Source organism: Melopsittacus undulatus, chromosome 4, assembly GCF_012275295.1.
Source record: "Melopsittacus undulatus isolate bMelUnd1 chromosome 4, bMelUnd1.mat.Z, whole genome shotgun sequence".
NCBI classification, from domain to species: Eukaryota; Metazoa; Chordata; class Aves; order Psittaciformes; family Psittaculidae; genus Melopsittacus; species Melopsittacus undulatus.
Genome location: NC_047530.1, coordinates 55164895 through 55189437, shown reverse-complemented (window position 1 = coordinate 55189437; position 24543 = coordinate 55164895). Strand labels below are relative to the sequence as shown.

The 24543-nt window shown below is 34.3% G+C and overlaps 1 protein-coding gene across 2 annotated transcripts in view; it reads right to left on the bottom strand.

The window, feature by feature from the left end:
• Nucleotides 1-4649: 4649 nt before the first annotated feature.
• Nucleotides 4650-24543, bottom strand: part of PDE3B (phosphodiesterase 3B) — an 88881-nt gene continuing 68987 nt past the window's right edge. The window contains exons 4-15 of one of the 2 annotated variants that reach the window (XM_031052761.2): nucleotides 22113-22219; nucleotides 20494-20704; nucleotides 19891-19964; nucleotides 19270-19373; nucleotides 18356-18490; nucleotides 16032-16143; nucleotides 15077-15190; nucleotides 11732-11931; nucleotides 9330-9533; nucleotides 8703-8864; nucleotides 7079-7325; nucleotides 4650-6783 (exon numbers count right to left, since the gene is read on the bottom strand). In XM_031052761.2, the coding sequence (XP_030908621.2) occupies nucleotides 6560-6783; nucleotides 7079-7325; nucleotides 8703-8864; nucleotides 9330-9533; nucleotides 11732-11931; nucleotides 15077-15190; nucleotides 16032-16143; nucleotides 18356-18490; nucleotides 19270-19373; nucleotides 19891-19964; nucleotides 20494-20704; nucleotides 22113-22219 (1894 nt within the window). In that variant the 3' untranslated portion in view covers nucleotides 4650-6559. The remainder of the gene's footprint in view (nucleotides 6784-7078; nucleotides 7326-8702; nucleotides 8865-9329; nucleotides 9534-11731; nucleotides 11932-15076; nucleotides 15191-16031; nucleotides 16144-18355; nucleotides 18491-19269; nucleotides 19374-19890; nucleotides 19965-20493; nucleotides 20705-22112; nucleotides 22220-24543) is intronic. The other variant, XM_005153263.3, reaches the window with a different exon arrangement.

The following is a 24543-nucleotide window of genomic DNA, read 5'->3' as shown; positions in this document are numbered from 1 at the left end:
CTGTTTTTCTCTCAAAAAATGTACAGTCTAAATTGTCACAGTATAGAGGGAAATGCAACATTGAGTTTACCTCATCACAAATTGTAGACAGTCTAGAATATTCAAGTTCTTCCTGTCATAATCAGTGTCACAATCATGTATTTGAAAAGTGACTGCAAGAATAATCCAGAGCTGATTGCAGTAAAACTCAGTGCTAAGGGCTAAATTTATCTAAAAATCTTTTCCTGCTTAAACTAATCCTCTTTGTGAGTATGTGAATTACATCATCTTCAAAAGCATCCAACACATCTTAATCCAATACATCTTAAGTATACACCTTCTGAAGATCTAGAGACGACCATATAGTTTGATAAATACTTATAATAAGCTTTAGAAAAGTAACTTCACACAATCATATATTTTTTTAAAAACATTTTGGCAACTCCATTTCCATTTATTCATAAGATGACAACTAATCAGGATCTGAACTCTGGCTGAGCTTCAAACCATGTCTGTTTTTTCCAAAGGATCCTCGTTCTCTCCCTCAACAAATAAAAAGATTATTTCTGGTGGGAGATGCAGTACCAGTTAACTATTCAGTAAACTAAAAGGTTTTAATATTTGCTGAATTTGAGATTAAGTTAGCACATCCAGTTACTGTTGTTCTAATGTTATTTTACTATTTTCTATCATCATGCACATTTTCTTATTGGCATTTAAAGCAGTCTGTATCAGATCTGTAGTCCTCGTATTTAAAAAATGGGTCCGGAAAGGATCTCAGGAAGTTACGTAGTTCACTCATCTAATCCAGTAATACATCTTTTTCAGACTGCATTTTAAAGACTTCTTTAATACTCCAAGGCAGTATATTTCAGTGAGTCACAGCCATCTCAACCCTTAGACAATTTGCCATGTTGGGCCTGAATCTTACTTCTTGCAATCTAAAGCTGTTACTTCTTGTCCTAAACACTATGAACACTGAAAGCATTATTCTGATTAATTTGCTCTTTGAAGCAGCCTTATTATTTAAAACATCAGAATATCTCACTCAAGTTTCATTTGCTCTGGACTTGGAAAAATCTCTGGAATTAATTTAACCTTTCTCCCTCTCTTTAGGCTATGTCTTCCATAGTTCTGGTCAGTCTCACTATCCTGTACTGGAATCCTACAATCTGTCTAGTGGACAGATACTTTTCTTGGAGTGTGACATCAGAAATTAGAAACATTATTTTTATAATGCCTTATTTCTCATGAATAGAACAAAATTATCACAAACCCATTCTCGAAGATAAATAGGATGGCTTTTTCATTCACTTCTTTGAGGGAAAGCTTAGTTAATATAGGAGTTAGATAAATTGGCAATACCTTAAAGATTAATAAATTCTAGTAGGATAAACATCATGATAAAAAAGAGTATACTAAGTCCATTTGAATGGCCACATACATGAGCAAGTTTTCACATCCAATTGGCATAGGTGACAAAGTCTGCAGTCTGCTCTGCATATGCAATAAGTAATGTCAAGCTTATAATTTGGATTTTTTGTATAAAACTTACATTTTAAGCTAAGCGTTAGTCTTTATTTTATATGCAAGAAAAAAGAAAATACTTTGATCTGACAGTAGGTGCAAAGGGTTCTGCTGATCTAGAGAGATGAGTCAGAAGTGACTCATCACCTGTTTTTTTTGGCAAGATATTTAGAACATGGACAAATCACAAGGTTAATGGTAGGAATAATTTGAAACACCACAATCTCTCCCCCTTATTTAAAGGTTCTACTGGTTTAATGTTAACATGTTTCTATTTTTCTGAAACCTCTCAGATAAACCAGAAGGCAGAAGGTTTCTCCTCAGTATTTTTACTCTCTTAAGTTTGATTTCATTGATGGTAACATTCTGTCAGATAATACAACCTGCGCAGTAGGGTATCATACACAGCAGATGCTATCACCTCTGGTCTTCTGAAGCACAGAAACCAAAAGATGATTCACAGGGTACAGATTCCAAAAGAATCCTTTCAGTCAAGTGTTTCTGACTGTGTTGTGCCCTTTTCAAAGAGTATCTGTAGTACCGGATAGAACCAAGTAAGTGTCAATCCCTTAAATGCATTAAGCATCTATTATTCAGTACTCTGTATCACAACAATAGCATTTAAAGTCAGCCATTTCTGGACAGATGTTCCAATCTCAGTAATAAAGGAAAACAGTTTCTTCTTTACTGGAATAACTTTCTGTAGCTTAATGATATTACTAACTATAAAAGCAATTGCTAGTTACTCTTTTTTTTTTTATTTTGAGTATTGCAGGTAACCAGAAGTATTCTTTCCAGTCTAAGCCAGAAATGTATAAGAGAAATGTGATTAATGAATGTCCAGCAAAACCACTAAGAAAAGTTCTGTATCTATTAGCTAGATTCAATCGGATGTCGGGGATGTATACTATGCCAGGAGGGTCACTGCCAACTAGAAACTCAAGTGCATCGGAATGTTTATTCTATAGCAGCTCATTCCATAAGCATAATTTTCTCTTTCCTCTGAAGTATAAAACTTTATTCTTTCTCATTTAGCAGAGGACAAAAGTACTAATTACTTGTGGCCTTATTAAATAAAATCAGATAGGGACTAGCTTACAGATGTTCTTTTGCCAGCTTCATCTCTGAGAATCTGCAGTATGATTCCTATAGCAAGTTCAAGGCTTCCTTCAGAAGATATTCATAACCTCATTTGCCTTAACACAGATATGAAGCAGCATGTTGTCCAGAAATACAATTCTGAAGAAAGCTGAAGACAAAAAAAAGAAACAACACTCATTGGATCATAATTTTTGTACCTCATTTTACCAATGTTATATATTTATTTTCCCTCATCTAATCTTTATTGGTAACAGAAAAATAAATGTTCTTAAACTTGCATTACAAGTTTAAGAAAATTTAATTGTGTTATTAGTAGTATAATTTAATTTTCATTTCTATTTTAATTTTTAATAATACAAATATTCTTACCAAAGTTGTCCTGTTTCCACATTCTATCAAAGACAATGAACTGGCTGGAAACAATAAACAGTGGCTCTCTTCTGAAGAAGAACCATATGTGAGTGTATGCCATACTTAACATCTCCTTTCTAATTCTTATCACTAAACCAACTCCATCCTTTTACTCCAAAGCATGTCTCTCAGATGGGTTCCTGATCTCACACTCACCAGTCAGTGTATGAAAACATGTTATTATATTTTTAAAAATCACTTCCACTTCTGCACCTCTCACACCTTCTCAAATGTTTTTTGGACAAAAGGGAAAGTACTGCACTGTGAATGTTAGTACCACATACTGGATTACCTCAAATTCTGTGTATACTTTTAGAGGAACCAGAAGCCCAGCCTCAACTATGCCTGCCAAGGAGGAAGCACCAGTGTTAAAAGTGACTTCTTGAATTATGGTAACTCCTTTTGTTGATTTACCTGCCACTGGCTGTGGCTAAATTTGAATCCAAGAGCAGAAATTGTTCTATACACAGAGCAAATCAGGTCTTGCAAAACTTGGTTAGTTTGGACTTACCATAAGCACCGTTACACCAGTCCCTTCCTTCTGAATCTTAGACTTACCAACCAAGTTTGTCATGGAAAAAGAATTCATGGGAAAAGGATCCATGTAGTTAGTTCTGACTAGGTCAACACCACTGTAACATCCAGATATCCAGAGGCATGGAAGGAATTAAGTCCTCACGGAAAACTTTGTAGTGAAGTTCTGTATCCACTCTATGAATAGAATCAAGTAATCCAACATAGGTTGTAAAAGGCAATGAGAAGATGAGAGATTTTTGATAGGAAAGGGGCTGAAGACTTTACTTAAACCTGAGAATGTTATCCATAAAAGGTATATCTACTGTAGCAGCATAAATTTCAGTGAAAGCTAATTTGTCCTACTTCACAAAAAAAAAAGTGAGTATTGCCTTAGAAAGTATTTTAGATGTATTCTTTTGTGTACTTTTCTGTGCTCCTTAGCATCCCTTGGTAGCTGGGAATTGAAGTGTGATCACAGATGTAGATTGGTTGTAATATCTCATTGGGTTGCTACCAGAATAAGCGATATGCCTTATATGGAGATGTATTATTGTTGACAACAGCTCAACTAACATTCAAACAACCTTCCATTATCATTTCTGAACAATTAAGACACCTTTAGGTACAGTTACATCCACTTCTGCAAACATGCTCTGAACCAATCTTTGATAACATTTGTACATTCTTTTCCTCTTGCTCTCAGAGTACCAATTAGTTGCATATTCTGTATACAGAAATAACAAATATTTTAAGGTGGATTCTGAATACATTAATAATTCAATGTATCTTTGAAAGAAGCTATTGTAACTTGAAAATATCTAACTGGAAATATGTACCAGCACTACCTTTTATTAAATAAACACTGAGGTTTGCTACTTTTTTCTGAATTTTAAAATTGCTTCAGTATTAGAGTTTAAGGAAACCCTGAGATAAAAAAGTTGCTGGCAAAGTTGCCACCAGATATAAATGCTGCCAATGCTTTAGTAATAGATAAAATGTTATTTTTACCTTCTTATTTTTTCTTTGTATTAGTTTTAAATATTCAGTTTTATAAGGAAACTAAATGGAAAACTTTTATGTAGAATAATATAGCAGTAACTTCAGATGAGCTCATTTGCATCTTTTTTCAGTTAAAGCAAAATTAAACTGAACAGTTATAAAGTGAATTTTTTATATACAAACACAAAATCTACATACAAAACGCTGACAAAATAGCATACTGAAACAAGCATCATTTCTGTAGACTTCAAATTATCTGTTAGGAAAATATATGAGTAAGATAAGTAAAATACAAGTGAATGATCAGTAAGTGCCAGCTTCAGTAGTGCAACATTTTATTAATGACAGAAATACCTGTTTTTTAACACTGCTTATGGTACAAAAAAATGCAGTGATAGTAATAATGGCAGCAAAGGGGAATTTGGCACTGAATATATAAAATAGCAAAAGCACGTCTCAGTGGTCTTTCTAAATGGATGAACAAAAAGCTTATTAGTAGAAAATAATAATAAAAAGAAAGAATTCCTTTCACTTACTTAAACTGGCCAATCAAAGAGCAGAATAAAAATTTGTTTGTGTAACATAGTGCAATACAATTTACACAAGGCTTTCTTAGGAATGTTACCTTTTTTCAAGTCAACTGATGCAAATGTAAACACAAATATGCTAAAGTTTAGGAATTGCATTTGTTTCTATTCAATTCGACTGCACAACATATAAATGTTTAGTACTAAAAGGTGCACTTTTAAAACTAGTTTAAGTTGTAACTTGCTTGCATACTTGTAGCCAAATTTATGCCTTTTTTCTTATTATTATTTAGACTACAATGGTAGGGTTCCTAAAAATACATGTGTGGAATGTCAAAGTTTTATTTAAAAACTCAACAATCTAAAATTTAATATAAGACAGGGATGTTTATGTTGTTATTAGGCTTTACACGAAGTTTTCACCATCTGTTTCCATTTGTCTGTTTCAGGATGTACATCAAACTTGAAGGCAATATAATGCAGGGCACATTAAAATACACTAGCCATTTTGAAACAGTAGTTTATCTTTTTTTTTCTTTTTTAAACTTTAATTCTCCTAAAGTTTTACATACAAAGAATAAATGAAATACGATCTTATTTCCTTAAAATTTAATACCGGAAGTTGGTGCAAGGTAAAATCTACGATGTGGTTGACTTGTTTTTAGACAGGAACCTGAGTAAGGGCAGGAAATATAGCATTAGACTTAAAGAATAAAATTCCTTAATAATTTAAGTAGCAGAAAAGGTTTTTAATGTTCTACCATAAAACAGCAAGGCAACAGATGATAATGGCCTTGTATTCAATGAATTATCATGAACACCCACTGCAAACCTTAATATTTTCTGCAAAAATAAAACATCAGGTTATGCACAATAATAAAAAGCATCAGAAATAGATGCACCTGGATTATCTTTTTTCTTTTTTAAACCACAAGTATCAGAACTCAGCGTTTATGTCACAGTCATTGAACAGGTGCTGAGGTGACTACATTAAGCACACTACTGCACTAAGTAGACACCCCACAACAGGCTTGCACTGCAATGATAACATAGTTTTCTTACAGGCACAGACTTTTTCTCATTCATGTTCAAAAACAACATGAAATAAACAACTCAAGACAATATTAGGATTCATCCTACATTTCCTTGTTAGCAAAAAGTTCTTGCCACTTTGGTAACAGAAGTCACTGAACGCTTTTAAAAATTGCAGGTACCTCAAGAAAAATGAGTTCCATACTCAGCAAGGCAGCATTTTATCAGGATATTTTATACCAACTAAGGCATAAAGAACTTTGCATCAGGGTATACAATACTCAATCTTTGAATAAAGTTTCATATTCTGTGTGGCGAAAGTGCATAGGAGTGGGATTCCACTAGAGTAGAAAGAATCCTCTCACAGTATTAAGGCCTTTCAAATGTTATGTGAAATGTGTCAGGCTAAAGTCAGCACAGTGGAAAAAAAATAGACTATCATCATACTGGACACCACTGAAGATTTCTTAGCACATCTTGTCTTCTAGTTGTCGCTCATCATCCTCATCAGCTTCCTCAATAACCTGAATTTCATCTGCTTGAGGTAAAGGTGAGATCTCACTCAGCAGTTTAGCTCCTTCAGCTTTATTTTTTTCTTCCTCTTCAATCATTTTCTTCCATATTTTGTGATTTTCACTGAGATGGTGTGTTAGCTGGCAAAACACTCGTCTACCTTTTTTTCTTTGAGCTTCTGTAAAATTATAAGCAATTTGATTGTTTGAGATTCAAAGTAATTGTATTTTACACATAAAAAACCAATGGCACATTTTAACACATGGATGCTTATTCGGAATATTTAAATAGTGACAGGGCAAAGGATAACAATGAGTTTTTTTTCAAATTTCATGTCTCCTGGTATTAACAAAATTTTATTTAAAAACTTATTAAAAATTACAATATTTGTACTGTACAATTTCAAGCATCTTTGCTATGTTTGAATCTGTTAAATGACAACCATAGGCACCAACTGAAGTACAGAAACTTACTGAAAATAAGATCATGTTCCATTTCTTCATCATCACTCTCCAACTGTGCTCCATCATCATCTTCAGTACTTTCTGCATCGTCCTCTTCATCAACCCATTGGCCTGGAAGCAATCCAGCTGCATCATAGGAAGTACAAAGGGGGCCAACTATGTGAGTGATGAAAGATTCTTGCAGTTTTGCAAGCTGTGGAGAAGAACGATCCATGAAGGGGCTTATAGGTAATCCAAGACTTGCTTCTTCATCACCCTGAAAAAGAAGCGAAAAAAAATGATCAGAACTTCTCATAAAATTAGCTTTAAATGTTTACTTGATGGATTACTTTTAAGGAACCAAGTAACCATCGCATGGATTGTATCTTTTTACTAGATGCAATAATGAATGAAACTGTAAGTAGGCCAGTTTAAAATGAAGACACACTATGGCTCAAACTTGCATAGCCCGTAACTCTCCCTTCGGCTTTGCTGTGAGATATTCTTCTGCATATATGGAGACCTATTTCTACTGGAGCTGTCCTCTGCCTTTATATGACAGCTTCAAGCTAGGCAGAGATTTTCAATTGCTGAGCTAATGAACAGAGAAAACAAGAAAGCAATCAGCTAGAGTAAGGCATTGTAGGAAATGGCTTCCTCCAAAAGTCATAGAAGCATGAAATGAACTATAACATCTAGAATAAATGTTTTGGTTTAGAGGTTTTTCCCATTTTATAAATTGGAGAAGAAACTATTGAACAGTTGCTCATACACAACTCTGAGTTACAATCCTTTACCTCAGCACTTCTGTGGACCTGACAGTTTTACAAAAAGGTTTTTCTTAAAGGAACACCTTAGAAAACTACAGTCTTACAGTAAGCTTAAACACTTCTGATTATTATTGCTACTGCTTAAATCTCCCAAGTGATTTTGTTGTGCACTTTTATCTTCCTGGTTTGAAAAAAGTATTTTTCAGTCCCTGCTTTTTGCCTCATGAATAGCTAACTTCTCAGAAAATTGACAGTGGAAAAATGACAGAGGGAAAACAAAATATATTTAGTGGACTTATAGAAGTCGTAAAAGCAAAAATAGGTAACGAATTCTCAGACTTTTTCCCAGTTAATCTTGATAGAATTATTTACTAAAGTTCCACTGTAAAGTTCTTGTTTACACTTTAATACTATTAGTTACTAATGTGTATTTTTAATATTTCATTTTTCAAGTTTTGAAATATTTTCTATCCTTGCACTGCGTTAGCCAAATATACATTTCCAGTCCTGTGGATACTATACATATTGTTTCACCTGGAAACATACCAGTTAGCTTAACTTCCCAATGTAGAAGTTATTTTGGTTTATCTACATCAACCTACAAAAACCCAAAAAAACCCCAAAAAAAACCCCACAACTGATACCTGAAAAATGGACAACACTGGCACAGAGTTTGTTTGCAAGCTTCTAACACAACTGATAGCAAGCAAAAGGTCATATTCATACACTACCTATAAGAAAAAGTTTTCAGTATTCAGAAAGAGAAGACAGAAATAACTTACCTTCAGATTTAAGACAAGGAATAATGTTTGGTTTAGTTCTATATTAGGTAATGCAAAGAACCGTCATTTAAAAAAAGAGTAAATGGCACTTTCCATACCCACCTGTTCATAAAATTCATTAACAATGCCTTCTGTCCATTTCAGATGCAGCTCTCTGTCTTTTGCTGGGCCATTAATATCTGCCAGTTTGATGCATATTTGACAGGCTAGTAGGCGATCATTTTCATTGCTCCATTCTATACCATGACTGTTGATATCATTGACCTGGATTGAGAAAATACATTTTTAAAACTAAGTTAAAATGACAGACACTTGCATTAATTTTTCTATATAATTTTTTTGTTTTATACAGTAAAAAAACCAAAATAAAAACTAACACAAGTAGAATCACCAAAAAAAAAAGAAAAAAAAACACACCAAAAAAAGCCCTCATAAAAAAAAGGCATAAAAGCCCAAACTAATTTACTATCTCTCAGAAGACAGAAGTGAAAGGTATGATCAGTGTCTTCTGGGGGTTCCTATGTCACATCTTCTAGGCTTATTAGGCAATCTACAAATGAACTACAACTGGTTTGTACAAAGGAAATACTTTACATGCATTTTTTTGGTAACTTAAATTTAAATAATATAAAACTTTAAATGCAAGTCATTAGTATTAATAACTACTGATTAGCAAAACTAACCAGTGTACTGTGACCAGCTCAGTACAGACACTAAAATGTAACAAACCTTGGCATTAAATTCTGCAAGGAAATCAAAATGCTTCTTGAGGTCTGTGGCAAGGATTGCTTCGATCACTAAGAAACGAAAGCGCTTGAATTCTACATGATCAAGGTTTGATAAAAAGTTGTATTCTGGTCGTGATAAGAAAAGATTCCAGGCAGAAGCAGCATGGTGATTTTCTAAGACTGATCTGTCATTGTAGAGAACAGCCTATGAGAAAAAAAGACAAACCCAAAAGAGTCATAAATGGCAGACTAAAGATTTAACATTATAATAAATATGCTGAAGCTTAAGGGCTAGGCAGAAATGAGTCTTTAATAAAAAGAAAACAAGCATTGGCAATGATGTTTTGCTCTCTAGTTTTGAGAATTAAAGTGAAAGAAAAATGGCAGATGAGAATAAAAAAGAATAATGAAACTATACAATTAGTGAAGTTTTTTCTCTTTCCTGAGAAGTCCTTAATGTTATCCTAGTGATGTCTACATTCATACTGCAAACACACATAAACAAACCACTTAAAATGTAAACCTTGCACTCTTGACAGGATTAGGGGAGCACACACCCTGACATTTATAAAAAACCTCAAATCAAACCTAAACCTGAGATCTAAGATCAAATCAAACCTAAACCTGAGATCTGCTTTTAATTCTTCTTAATTCCAGTATTGTTAAAAAAAAAAAACAAAAAAAAACAAGCAAAACCAAACCCAAACCAAAACATATGAACTCCAAAGCATGTAAGAACTGTGATTAATATGAAATGGTGTGAAGAATCACTAGTTTTCAATGCGCTACGTTTAATGCTGATGAATACATTTTAACTGCGAGTTAACTAAAATATTTAAACAGTAGGTTTTACTTACAACTCCCGCGTTTATACAAAACATCCTAGAAAATAATTCATTTAATATAGATTACATAGGACCTGAAAAAGTTACTTGGAAAATGGCAAAATCTTTATGTTTTGAGGAAGGGAAGACATCATTAACAAAATTAATGTATTTCTGAAAATCAGAGATGAATCTCTGTGTTTGGTTTTATTCTTCTTTGTGTCTGTTTTCAACTGAAATATATAGCTGCTTACATCCTAAATGGCTTTTTTTTTGCAGTGAGGAATTGTTGAAAACTGAATGAAAAGTTTACTTTTAAAGTGTCCATCTCCTGGCAAGCTGTGTTGGTTTCTGGTTTACTATTGTGTTGTTATTAAGTTTTCCATCTCTAATTTATTAAGAGATCCAAACAGCCATTATAAATATTCTTCCCCAGATATTATTCCACTCTTTAGATAAGAATATCTCACCATGCAGTTTAGGCATCTTTTCTGCAGTGCTTTTCCTTCCTTCCAGTTCTTCCCTGCCCCACCTTTTGTTTTTGTAATCTGTTATTTTGTTTAGCTTTATCCTGCTTTATCTCTCGTCTTAGCCTTTTAGACCCTGAAGAGCACAGGTTCTCCCATTTTTCTACTCTCTGTTCTAACAACAAAGTCAAATAAGGGAGATAAAAGCAAGGATGCCTTGCTTATTTCTTCTTATTTCACTCACCCTCCCTTAAACGTAATGCTTATTTACATTCTTACAGTAATGGCAGACACCACTATGATTTCAGAGGACTCCCAAGATGTAAGGTATTAACAAATTAGCTGCTTAGACAGTCCTAGAGCCAGCTCTCTATGAAATAAACTTTTACTCTAACCTTCATTGTTTAATATTATTTTCAATTTTGCAAATTTAAAATTATTTTTACACATATACACAACCAATATGGAATTTATCAGGCCAAATAAAAAAAATAAATAAAAATAGAAGTATTATACAAGTTAAGTACAAATTACTTTCCCCATTTCTGAAATGGGTCAAATGATCCTTGTCGTAGTTTAAACCAAGTCCCCCAACTCCCGGAGAGTTAGGAAGGAAAATCCAAAGAATGCAGCCCCCACGGATTGAGATAAGAACGGTTTAATTGCTAAGGCATAACACAAAACCCCTACTGCCATTTACTACTACAAATAATAATGATACAGCAAACAGCATGTGAAAAGAATACAACACCCCACCAGCCACCGACCCATAACTCACTCCACCCTGCCCGGCTGAGCACCATGTGCTCCCTCCTCCATTTTTCTCCCAGAGCTCTACCCCTCCAGCCTTCTCTTCCCAGTATGCATCCTGGGCATCACGTGCTATGGTATGGAATACCTCATTGACTAGCCTGGGTCAGGTGCCCTGTCTCTCCTTCCTCCTGGACGCCCCTCCTCCACCTGGCTGGAAAAAAACCTTGAACAAAAACACCCTCAAAACATGCTCAAACCATGACATCCTGAACAGGCTACAGAAGGGATATAGAGGAGAAATTGTCATTATTCTGATTTCAGATACAGACAAGTAATTTTCTGGTTAAAGAATTTCTTACCTGAGGTGCATTTGTAGCTACTAGAAAAGCATTTGTACGACCAGGATGATCATAATCATGCATGGCAGCTGCTACATATAAAGCCATCAATTCCAAAGCAGGAATATTCGATGCCAGACAGCCATAACTATCATCAGCAATAAAACAACTTTTTGAAGAAATGTAGCTGACTTGAACAGGAGAAATACCACTGGCTTCATCTAAGAAAATTTAAAATACAAAAATAAAGGGTTTTTTTTTGAACATTATTTCATTCATATTTTTATAACATTTTAAATGACTCAGATAGATGACTATCCTGAACATAATACAGTTATTCTTGTAACCGTGGAGGTGAATAATTGGCAAAGAAAAACTTGTACCTAAAAAATATAAGTCACACTTTTTTATAGATAAACTACCAATTCTGAAGAAGTTGAAATGCCAGTAAACCATAAATTCATCATAGCCACACAGGCTGTACAAAAGAGGAGGGAGGGCAGCCTTACAAATACATAAAAAGCTTCAGCTCTTTCATGACATCAGACAAGGAGGGCAAAATCCTACAGGATGTTGTGGAGCCTGTAAAAAGTGTCCCAAAACTGGGAAGTGGAATGTTGCTGTTCTGAAACTAATTCTTTACGTAGCACTGCATAAAGATACACCTTGGGATCAATTTTTCGGACAAGAATTTGTATTACAATGCTGAGGGATAACTATCATTCAAACAAATAAAGGAGACTTTCAGAAGAGCTTTGAACAGTCATAATCAGGAAAAAGAAGTATTTTTAATACATCACAGTCAGAGCTCACTCTTGCCATGCAACTTTGGTAAAAGAGATAAACTTTACAATTCTGACACTATTGTATTGCACAAATCCAAGCTTCCTGCCCTCATCAGAAGAGGATAGGAAGGAAGAAAAATTTGCTTTGGTCCTTGAAATGCTGTGGTGCCTTATACATGAACCAGATAAAATCACTCTCTTTGCAGCTACAGAATCCCAGAATCCCAGGGGTTGGAAGGGACCTCAGTTCACTCCATGCTGCACAAGGCTGGTTCAGAGGAATGTTTGAGCAAGCACAGAAGGTAAACTAGTGGAACAAGGGATACTGCCATCAAGTCTGTGCTTCTTGACTGCAGTAGAATTGTCATTTAGATTAGAAAGCAACTATAATAAAGTTTTTAATTATGAATATGCACTTGTAGGTATTTGTGCCATGGGAGGGAATGAAGAAGAGAAAATCTAGTAAAAATGTACATCTCAGAATCTAAATTACAGATATTGGAAAATCCACATGGATACAAATGGGTCCACATTACTGTTAAGGTCTATCACTTCTTTACTTTCCCCTTACTGTCATAATGCTAAACACCTCCTGCTGTTATGTAGAACTGGAATTTCATTGCCTTCTTAAAAATGACAGCACTAAAAGAGTATTCTACATTCTTTCTCCAGTCTCAGTAAGGCCAATAAAGGATCTATCAGCATCTCCTGTAGTATTTCTATAATTTGCCCATTTTTTGAAATGCAGATCTATAAGAAAATCTCGGGGAACAGTGGAAACTACTGCAAAAGGAACTAAACTCCTTCTGTTAGAAATATGTGCATGATAAGGAGATCCATAGTTTTATTCTCCTCTTCTTCCAGACAAAATCACTACTTAAAAAAAAGGGAAGAAAAAACAATAGTGTTTATTTAGTCACTGCATAACAAAAGGAGTCCCTTTTGCCTTAATAGAATAAGCGGGGATTAAAAATAATCGTAACACTGACACTGGAAGAGTTCTAAAACAATAAGAATATGTATTTATTATTTTAATTTAACTTTTTTTTGTAGAGAAAAAACAGAATTATTTTCATAATTTTTCTTTCCTCTAGTCAAGTCTCTAGTCCCAACTCTTTTATAACACTCAAAGGAAGACAATACAATAGGGTGCAATCAGTGGGTATTGACAAACAGAGAAAAAAAGAGAAAAGTGACAGCAGAGGGGGCTAATTAGTAAGGAAAATATAACATAGTGTACGATGTTCTATACAGTTCACAAATTACTTCTTAAAATTACAGACCCATCTTGTCTTTTTTTACTGCACATACAAAACAGAGTTCTTAGAAAATTCTTGATTTCTCCGTATTATTTTTATTAAATACATAGATTTTAATATAAAAGTGTATATTTAGAATCATTCTACTTTACTTACAGTATACATTCCAGTAAAAACTACAAACCTAAGCTTAAAAATTAATTCCATGAAATCACAGACAACAGAAAAGTAAGCTTCATTCAAACTAATCTCATACAAAAGTTTAAGTCTTTATTTCTCTTTAAGGAATGTTATTGTTAGGGTAATCATTTAAAAGTCTGCATGTGATATCTAATTTGGATTCTGAAATACTCATTTTTACATTAAACCATTAAGCAGAACTTAAGTTACATACTTTGACTTTGGTATTTTTATTTTGGTCTATTTAATTTTCTAATTAAGACATACTAGTCTAATGTATTTCAAATACCAAAAATATGCTGACTGTAGAATTATACAGGAGTTTCATTCAGCACAGAAAATGTATTAAGTGAGCCTGTATTCTTGTCTAATAAACTCAACATTACTCATCTAATAATTTTTCTAAAAATCTACTGCATAGTATTTCTGAATGGTGCATACTCTGCTCCCGTGAGACCTCACTTGGAGCATTGTGTGCAGTTCTGGTGTCCTCAACATAAAAAGGACATGGTGCTGTTAGAACATGTCCAGAGGAGGCCACAAGGATGATCAGGGACTGGAGCACCTCCTGTACAAAGACAGGCTGAGAAAGTTGGGGCTGTTCAGCCTGGAGAAGAGAAGGCTGCGTGGAGACCTCATAGCAGCCTTCCAGTATCTGAAAGGGGCCTATAGAGATGCTGGTGAGGGACTATTCATTAGGGACTGTAGTGATAGCACAAGGGGTAACAGGTTAAAGCTTAAACAGGGGAAGTTTAGATTGGATATAAGGAAGAAGTTCTTTACTGTGAGGGTGGTGAGGCACTGGAATGGGTTGCCCAGGGATGTAGTGAATGCTCCATCCCTGGCAGTGTTCAAGGCCAGGTTGGATGAAGCCTTGGGCGATATGGTTAAGTGTGAGGTGTCCCTGCCCATGGCAAGGGGGTTGGAACTAGAGGATCTTAAGGTCCTTTCCAATCCTAACTATTCTATGATTCTATACTAACACTGTGATATTATTTCCTTATATTAAAATACAAGGTAATGAAAATTTAGAGTTATGAGAATAATTAGATATTTTCTTCCAGAGTAATTTGTTTTACCTATTATAGTTTCATTAAAATATTCTTATAGAAAAACATACCCCTACCTATGTGAATACATACCCATATCACTTTCCATTATATGCTCATTAGGAATTTGCTGGAATCCAGGAATAGGCCGTGTTGTCAGATACCATACTGCATGAAGAACATCTGTTGCATGTATGCGATTGTGATCTGAAAATTATCAAAATATAATCAGAAATGTTATCTGAAATATAATCAAGAGGATCAAAAAGGGAAAAAAAAAGAAAAAGAAATTCAAAATAAAACCAAACTCAGAAAAACAAACAAGAAAACAAAACCCAAACCAGAAAACAAAACAAATCAACAAAAATCTGTAAAGTACCAAATAAGGGAGATTTTGATTAAATATAAAGGAAAAATTGAATTTGTTACTGGGGGCTGTATCAGCAAATGTTTAAGAAACAAGCTAGACAACCATCAAACATCCTCTAAGCATACTTCACATTCTTCCTGAGAGTCAGGAAGGGATGAAGTAGCTTTTTAAATCAGTGATGGTGAGCCACTAGCATTGCTTCTAACCTAATACTTACAAGCACGTGGTATGAACATCTGTAACATGGGAGCTAGAGGGGTAAGGGAAGGTGGAGGGTGCTTTTTTGTTTTATTTCCCAATAAATTTGTCTACCCTAAATAGCAAGATAAATAATTATGGTCAAAATTCTCTATTTTCTATTATTCCCTATTCTATTATTCTCTATTATTCTATTATGGGCCTAAACCAAATTTCCATTAAATGAGCAATTCACCCACTGAGTACAGTATGTTTGATTCAACTACCCATTCAAATTCAACCCATATAGTAACAAATTCAGATATTAAGTCCACCAATTTTTTTGTTGCAATTCACTAATCAGTTCTAAATTCTGAAAAATTAATTAAAAATATATGAAGTTCATATATTGTCTACCTCTGTATCAAACATCAAAATAATACACACACGAAAGGAGACATAAATATGAAGGAAAAAATAATGTCATTGGATAGTACTTACAGGGAATATCTCGGTAGCCGTTTTCTAGTGCACGGAAGTAATTCATGAATTCTTGAGTTGGGATTTTGAAAATTTCAAACAAACCAGTGTCTTGAAATAAGGTGTAAGTTACCTAAATATATATTAAAGTGAATTTGAGTTTGAAAACTATACCTAAGCAGAGTCTAATTTTTCAAGTTTCAAAATGTTCCTGTATTTAAAATTCCACTTGCTTATAAGAGTTGGAAATTACTGACATTCCATTAAAGATTATTTGAAGCCATTATTAATAAAGAGATATGTTTAATGATTTTTTTATCACCCTCGCAAATACAGAATAAGTTTTACTTTACTGATAAATTCTAAGCACAATTGATTGTTTTAATAAGATTCTCCTAATTTGCATAATACTCATAATTTTATTGCATTAGTAACCCCATAAAAGCAAAACCTATACTCTTACTTATTAAAAAACTCAAATTACTAAATATAGTAGCAGAGGCAAAAAAAAAAAATGACCTAAACAACAAAACCAAAACAAACATCACTCCCTACCCCCCACACCTCCCTCCTCCAAAAAAATACCAAACCAAACCAAAACCAAATCAAAACCATTTTATATGTTTTTGAGACTCTGGCAAAGAAACCTTATTTCTTTTATTCATTATGACTTATCTTGGCTATTTTTAACAAAGGTACCTGGTAAATGAAAAGGTATTTCAGAAAGGTACTCAGAACACCCACACATGTATATACTCTGCAAATATGCATACATGCTTTGGAAGTAGAATTTAGTGACTAGAAAGACCTAATCCCCCCCCCAGGACTACATATATTAAAAAACCTTTTCGAAACAAGTCACTGCTACTGATTTTTGTCCATTCTTTCCCAGACACTTGAGAGAAAGACTAAGTTCTGAAGTGTGAAGGGTGCCCAAAGGAACCGGAAAGCAAATGAGGGGACATCCCTCCTTCCACCTGTCCCAACCATTCCCCTTACACGTACCAAATCTGAGAACCTTACAACTGATGATAGTAAAATACAGGTTTTAATTGCCTCTTAACTAAGATATGTACCAGATGCTTACAAAGCACAATAGACAAAAGGACTGGGGCAGGAGGAAGAGGACAAGTAGTACGTATATATACAATATCAGGAAGAACAGATATAGAAATACTGGTAGAATTAAGTAGAAACCTACACACTGAAGTACTTATAGGTTTGAACTATGTCCTATATTGCATGCAAATTAAATGCAAGCTAATGTGTATCACAGAGTAATAGTATACTACAATGAAAACACCACTCAGAATTGGAGTGTTGCATTCTAGTCTGCACATAAGCAGTTGTCACTGACATGACAAAAGACCTGAAAGCATTTGAGTGAACAAGGTTAACTGAAGATTTAAAACAACGCCCAGAATACTGTATAGTATGAAATAAAAAAACAGTGTCTAATGACAAAGTATTGTCTAATGATAATATTGTCTCCATTATTTTTATCTTTCTTCAGTATAGGTGCAGGCCTATGCCTCCAACCGGACTCAAGTGCTTCTAACCTGCTTAATTCCCTCCCGTCAATTGTTCCCAACACTACCCTTGAATAAGAGTAATACGTATTCTACTCCAGAGAAGGAAACTAAGATACTGGCAATAAAAATATTTTGGGGTCAGATCAGAAGCAAATCCAGGCCACACTATAGCTCCGACTGCTAAATCCACTACAAAGAGACAGAAGCTTACAGATGACATTGATGAATGGGAGAGGCTGGGGAAGAGCACACAGGATTATACTTTTGCACCCGCCAATAGATTTGCTTCAGCACAACATGAAACTGCACAAAAAGAGCTAATAGTAAGCCAGGAAGAGATAAAAAGGGTTACTACATGCAGAAAACAGCATGGAAAAAAATTCCCATTGTTAGTATGATCAAGAGGCAAAAGACTGCCTAAAGGTTCACTTCTCTTCCCCCACAGGTGTAGCACTGGGAGAAATATTTTACTGAAATAAAGAAAAAAGAAATGGTTGACAAATACATTAGTAATTCTGAAAGCAGGAGACATCTTTTTCATAAGAAATGGCATATTATTACAAAACCTAGTAAGTGTGAATCTAACCTATTTTTACATTGAGAATAAAATCCAGAAAATGTAGAGCAAGCTGTCTAGAGATCAATCATTTCCTATGGTTTACAATGAGATGGAGTACATGAGAAATGACATCTGCACTTTTTAAGTTAACATTCATATATATGTTGACTACAAATTTTTTTCAAAGTTTAAATAAAATAGGATAGCCTGACAAGCTTTACACACCCTCCCACATATAAGAAAAGACAACCAACCTGGCTAAGGATCCTTCCAGACTGGTCTCCCAGTTCTTGTACAAGGTCAAAAATTTGGAAATTCCAATTGCTCATCTTCTCCATTAGTGAATCATGGTCTAATAACATTAGTTCTAATACAGGACTCTGATCCACCTGTGTGAAAGTAAGCTACTTTATCATCCCTAAAATATCAATGAAAACTAATCTTTCAGTTTTATTGGCAAAAAAGCCATGAAAATGGTAAATCATTATTGAACTTATTGAATAGTGTTGTAACTATGGCTATGAGAACATAATAAATCAATAGTACAAATAGCACAGTTAGGGCTTGACTTTTCATATTTTGAGGCAACAGATTCCAGCACTTCTTGAGACAGTGCTATATTTTCATTCTTACTCCTTTTTAAACAAAATGAGTTAATAAACCAAAGGAAAAAATATGCATAGGCTTACAAAACATTTACTGAGGTTTAGCAGCTCATTAATTAAACAAGCTTTTAAAAGCACATGTATAAACCTAGAATGTTAGTAAAGCTTAACCCATTTGTCTCCCTGCACTTCCAATGTACTGCCCTGTGTGAATGTTAATTTATAAGCCTCACTGAAACTGCCCCATCTTTCATAAACTTCCAAGAGAAAATACTAGGCAGTCAGTGTTTGAGCATTGTATCAACACTACATCTCCACAAATTAATTCTGATCAACAAAAAAATTAATACAATCACCACTGTTCTTGTCATTTGCAAACAGAATTTACGCAAGCTGGAACATAGCTTGTCAAATGAAAATGTGAATTCAAACGATGCACCATTTCCCCTCAGAAATTACAATTCTTAGCAATGCAATGACTTCTTTACAGCATGTTAGAAGTGATAAAGGAACACTGTGTTGATAAAAGTTATTGCAAGTTTTTTTTGCAATTACATGCTTACAAGCAGATTATTTTGTGTTTGATCGATCATTTCCTTCGTTTCAACTTTTTTCTTCTCTGTATGGTGGAAAGATTCTTTTGAATCACTAGCACTTCCAATTTCACCTTAAAGAAAATACATACATAAATACTACATCAATAATTTATTTGTAAATTACTACTGTCTAATAATTCTTGAGCTGATCATATAGATTATTCATAGAAATATCAGCAACAGCTTTTTAAAATACTTCAGATTTCCAAAACAAACAGTTGTAAAAGACAAAATTTATTAGCCAAAGCCTATTTGAAGATTGAGAGAAGCTAGAGGCATAATTTTTTACTTGCAAAAATTTGTTCAGTGATTAGGTTAGCTGAGATGGCAGAGAACTTGTCTGACATATGGAGTACAGAACCATAACGTTATGACTAGAAGCCTACTATAAAATCCTTACTATGAAGCAGGCAATATTTTAGATTATCTTAATCACCCTAAATCACAAACTAAAATAGAATATATGCATATAAGTTACTTAGGGTATAGGAAAAAAAAAAGTGTAGAACTATAAAAATTTTAATTTCATTGGCTTTTTAAGAAAAAAGGCAAAGTGATAGCAAATATGTGTTCATTTTGAAAACTCACCTGATATCCTGTCTTTATACTCTGCAAATTCCAGTTCTGGCATTGGGACAGGCTTGAATATCTGACGTCCACAGCTTACAGAATACATGAAAAATATTTACAACATTGAGTAATTTTTCTTTTGCTACAAATCTGTTGTACTGAAGAATACCTGCAAATTTCTTAAAAAGACATGCTTTTGAAGGTTCCTCCATAAAATCCCCTTAGTATTTTTTCCTAAACTGGGCACATACAGATTAAGCCTGTAACTTAGAAACTAGTCAAGCAACACCCCTCATGGACTCATCACACTGAGTTAATAAAGTAGAGCTAATTACTTAGAAAGCATTCAGAAATACAGGATACAATTCCCAGGTAGGAAGTCCTCCTTTTCTAAGAGTTTGTAAAATATTTTTACTCTATAATAACTGCTGCGTTTGAGGATGAGCTATTTGAAATCAGTGGCATACATACAGCACTCTTTAGTTTCCTCTGGACAATACAGTTACAGATTATTATGACTTCTAGTATACTGGTAGCTGTATAAGTCTTGTTCTATTTTTCATTTTAATTGTATTATTTTCAAGACACATAAGTTACTAAAAACATAACAGTTTACAGTACCTGCTACACATATAACCTACAGATGTTTTAACTTGCTGCTGAAAATCTGGAGAACTAAATGTGTATCCTGGAGATTTATGTATGTTAATGCTTGGTTTTGTAAGAAAATCGGCAGTATCAGGAAACTCTACAGGCGACCAGCAGCTGAAAGCCCCGCTGGAGACAGATCCATGACTAGGTGAACCCACAGGACTCAGGCCAGGAGATGCACCTTCCAAAACAAACATTGCATGGGGGTTCAGATTACAATAAAAACATTGCTGCTTAGAAAGACTGAAATTAAACAACAAAAACCTTGTATGTTGTAAAGAATGCGCAAGCTGTCAAGACACAGTCTCTAGTTCACACTGTCGAACATATATTAAGTACTTAGATCTATTCCAAGTTTTGAGATTTACAACTATGTAGCAGCCTAGACTACACATCTGAATGGACAAACTGTAATCTATTCTAACATCTGGCTTTCAAAGGTTTGATTTTGGGTTTAGATTTGGCAAAATTAATCAGTCAGCTAAATCTTTTCATATTCCTTTCTGATTCAGGACTGCTTTCTTAAATTAAAAAAAACAAACAACTAACCAAACAAAAAGATCAAAAATCATCAAAATCAGCTCTGGATTTATAACTGACCTAGATAAAACTCTTTTACCACATTGTTTTGCAATAGAGAAAACATATGCTTGAGAACTTTTTAAAAACAAAGTAAAAACCCCAAAAAGGGTAATTACAGATAAATAACAAAAGCAAACACATTTTCATCAAAAAGAATAAAGTGCCCATGAGGAAGAAGAGTATTGCTATTAAATAAGGAATGCATAGATAATACACTTCCAATAGCATCATAGGCTACAGTGACTTGACTCACACAGCCTGATAGTAGTATATAATTGCATTTTCTTGCAGTGAAAGGCAGGATTTTTCAAAGTTCTCATTGCTAGGTATACAGACAGAGGTTTTAGAAAGCAAATGTCACTTCACTACCACAAAGAAAGACTGGAAAGTTGAGAAGAAATTTGTAAATTCCCTTCCAGAACGTAATCAGATTAATACTCTAATGTTAGTTACTTAATTTCATCCTTCTTACATGTACAAATTCAACAGGTCCACAAGATTAAGTGGAAAAAAGCAGAAAGCAGCTCAGCTTTTATGAAGACAGAACCATTAAGAATATGCAACAGTGTGTTTACATGCAGATTTGGCCTGAGTTAGTACACTTACTGGTGTTTAGAAGACTGAAAGGGAAACAACCAAACCATCAAAAACTGGTCAAGTTTGGGTTTTTTAAACAACAACAAAAAAAAAAATAGAAGTGCATTCTCCTCACTCAATCCAACCTGCTTATTTAAACTTTTATAAAACAAAATTATTAGACAGGTTTATTTTTAATCATGGTAAAATGGATAGGCAGAGATGGCAAAAGACGTATCAAGTTTTCACTTAATGTGGGCAAACAGACCAGTTATAATTTCTGAAATACTGATATACACATTATTTTAGCACTACTGCTACAGTATTTTCTTGCTTAGTAACACTGACAGTGTCAGAATGGATTGTATGCCAAATCCTTCCAGTTTTAACATTCACCTCAGATGGTTATCAGGTCTTTAGGAGTGTCTTACCTGATCGTCTGGGACCTATGTGATGAGCCAGTGTCATGGAAGATGATCTTTGTTTTGGTATTGTCAGCATATTTGCACCAAAAGATCCATTTGAATGAGATCCTTGGCTGTAAGTAAAACAGAATGTGTTTTTTCTTTCCTACCTTGTTTTCAATTTTTACTAAATAAGGTGTTTATAGAATAGCCAGACTGCTCTGTTACAGGCCCACTACCATTCAAGAAAAAGAGTACGAAAGAAGTAAAATTGAAGATCAGCTAAAGAATATATGTCAATTAGGGAATAAAAACTGTTTGGTACTGACTAAAATTAAGAGAAAACTGTATACAGTCCTAGAATGGCACAGTATATTTGGACAACATGCTGTAAGTTTTACTTTCTAACATGATTTCCTTGAACATGATAACAAAGCAAGTTATTTTTTAACAGATTTGAGAACATTTAAGATTGATTACTCTGGAAATACTACGGCAATCTTACACAGCCATGGCTTGGCTTTTCGAATCAGCTTTTCATATTTAATAATTTTATTTATTATAATCTTAAAACTAAAGTTGGTTTTGACAAAGACATACAGTACTTCAGTCGCTAAATCGTTAAACTCAACTGTTAAATTATGCCATCTGCTGTTCTAGCCATGAAATTGCACTCCAAAATTCCAATTACATATTTCCTTTAGTAAAAAAATATGTAATATGCAATTAAAAATAACTGTATGCATGTATTCTAAACTAAAAATATTTTATGTAAAACTAATTCTTTCATTTCAGTGTGGGAAAACAGTATTTACCAAAACAGATTTAACCTTGTTTGATCAGATTTCAAACAAAAATCAAATACAGAAATACTTGATCTCCCATTATTTGTTTAAATATACTAATATACAGAAATTAGTTAAGTAATAAACACAGATTTACTCTTCTGAAGACTGACGATTCTGATGTGTTAGTCAACTTTAAAAAGTGTTTGAGTTGACAACTGGGAGAGATTGAACTTTTTGCTCTTTGTACACTGTTCAGCTATCACAGCTTGCATGTACTCTTTTAACACCTATAAAAATGCTGCAACAGTATTTAGTGTAGGAAGACTATATATTAAGCAAGGTTAGTTGATCTTGAACTAGTGTTTGAATAAGAAACCAAATCAAGAATTTGCATGCAAATAAAACAGCAGCTCTCAAGAGTCTTTTGAACACTGGATAGATAGAAAAAAAAATAAAAATCACGAATATGACGTTTTGTAGGAATAATAATTTTTTGTTCCATTATTTAATATCTTATCTTTCTCAGTAGAATTCAGTTGAAATCAGTCATTAAAAGTAAAAAATATTTTGGCTTTTTATAAGCTTTCCTATTAGTGAACAGTTTGCTGTTTTACTCTCCCTTTTTACTATTAGCCTGCTGCTTCTTGCTTCTCTTGTAACACCCATTAAATCCTTCACTGGACTGAATCAGCTTCCCAAGTCAGGAAAAACTGTCTTTTTATTGCTGTTATTTTTCTCACAAATTAAGGGGCTGACTCAAGAGCCAGAGTGAATGGCACTGAGCGCTCTAGGAATGCAGGGCTGCCTTCTTTGGCAGCAGGAAGAGCTATGACAGTTTGGCTATTTCATTTCACCTTACCTGTAAGGTAAACATCCATGGTGGATTTTTGAGTTGATTACGTGTTAGAAGTTAAAGGGAACCTGGTAAGAATGATCATAGAATCATAGAATAGTTGGGGTTGGAAAGGACCTTAAGATCATCTAGTTCCAACCCCCCTGCCATGGGCAGGGACACCTCACACTAAACCATATCACCCAAGGCTCTATCCAACCTGGTCTTGAACACTGCCAGGGATGGAGCATTCACAACCTCCCTGGGCAACCCATTCCAGTACCTCACCACCCTCACAGTCACTGGGAGATGCAAGAAGATGGGGGAAGTACAAGTGCTGGCAAGCATTCTAAAGGGCAGGACACAAATCACAAAAAAGGCAAACACATATTCTAGGGCTGTATGGAGGTGACAGGAGCAGGGAAAGGGAATGTGGATAACTAGAAGTACTGATCATCAGGGTCAACAGATAATTTAAAAGTGATGGAGTATGAGCAAGGTTGTTTTCTGCATTACTACTTTCATTAGGTGAGCCTGAGTAGGTTCTTTGGTTAGTAGAAGCTGCAAGGAAACTCTGCAAACATGCACTGCATCTGCACCAGCAGTGCTGAGCCTCAAACTGATATCCAACAGTCTGTTTAAAGCAATTAAAGCAATTTCTCTGGCCTCTGATTATTTCTCATGGCTATAACTGGGGAGATTCTTTCAAGCACTGTTAACCAAATCAGCATGAAAATACAATCTTTAAACTACTACAACTACTGTTACTATATCTTCAGTTATATTTTACACACAAAATTAAGTTTTGCTGTTAAACTTGAACAGCATATTTTACCAA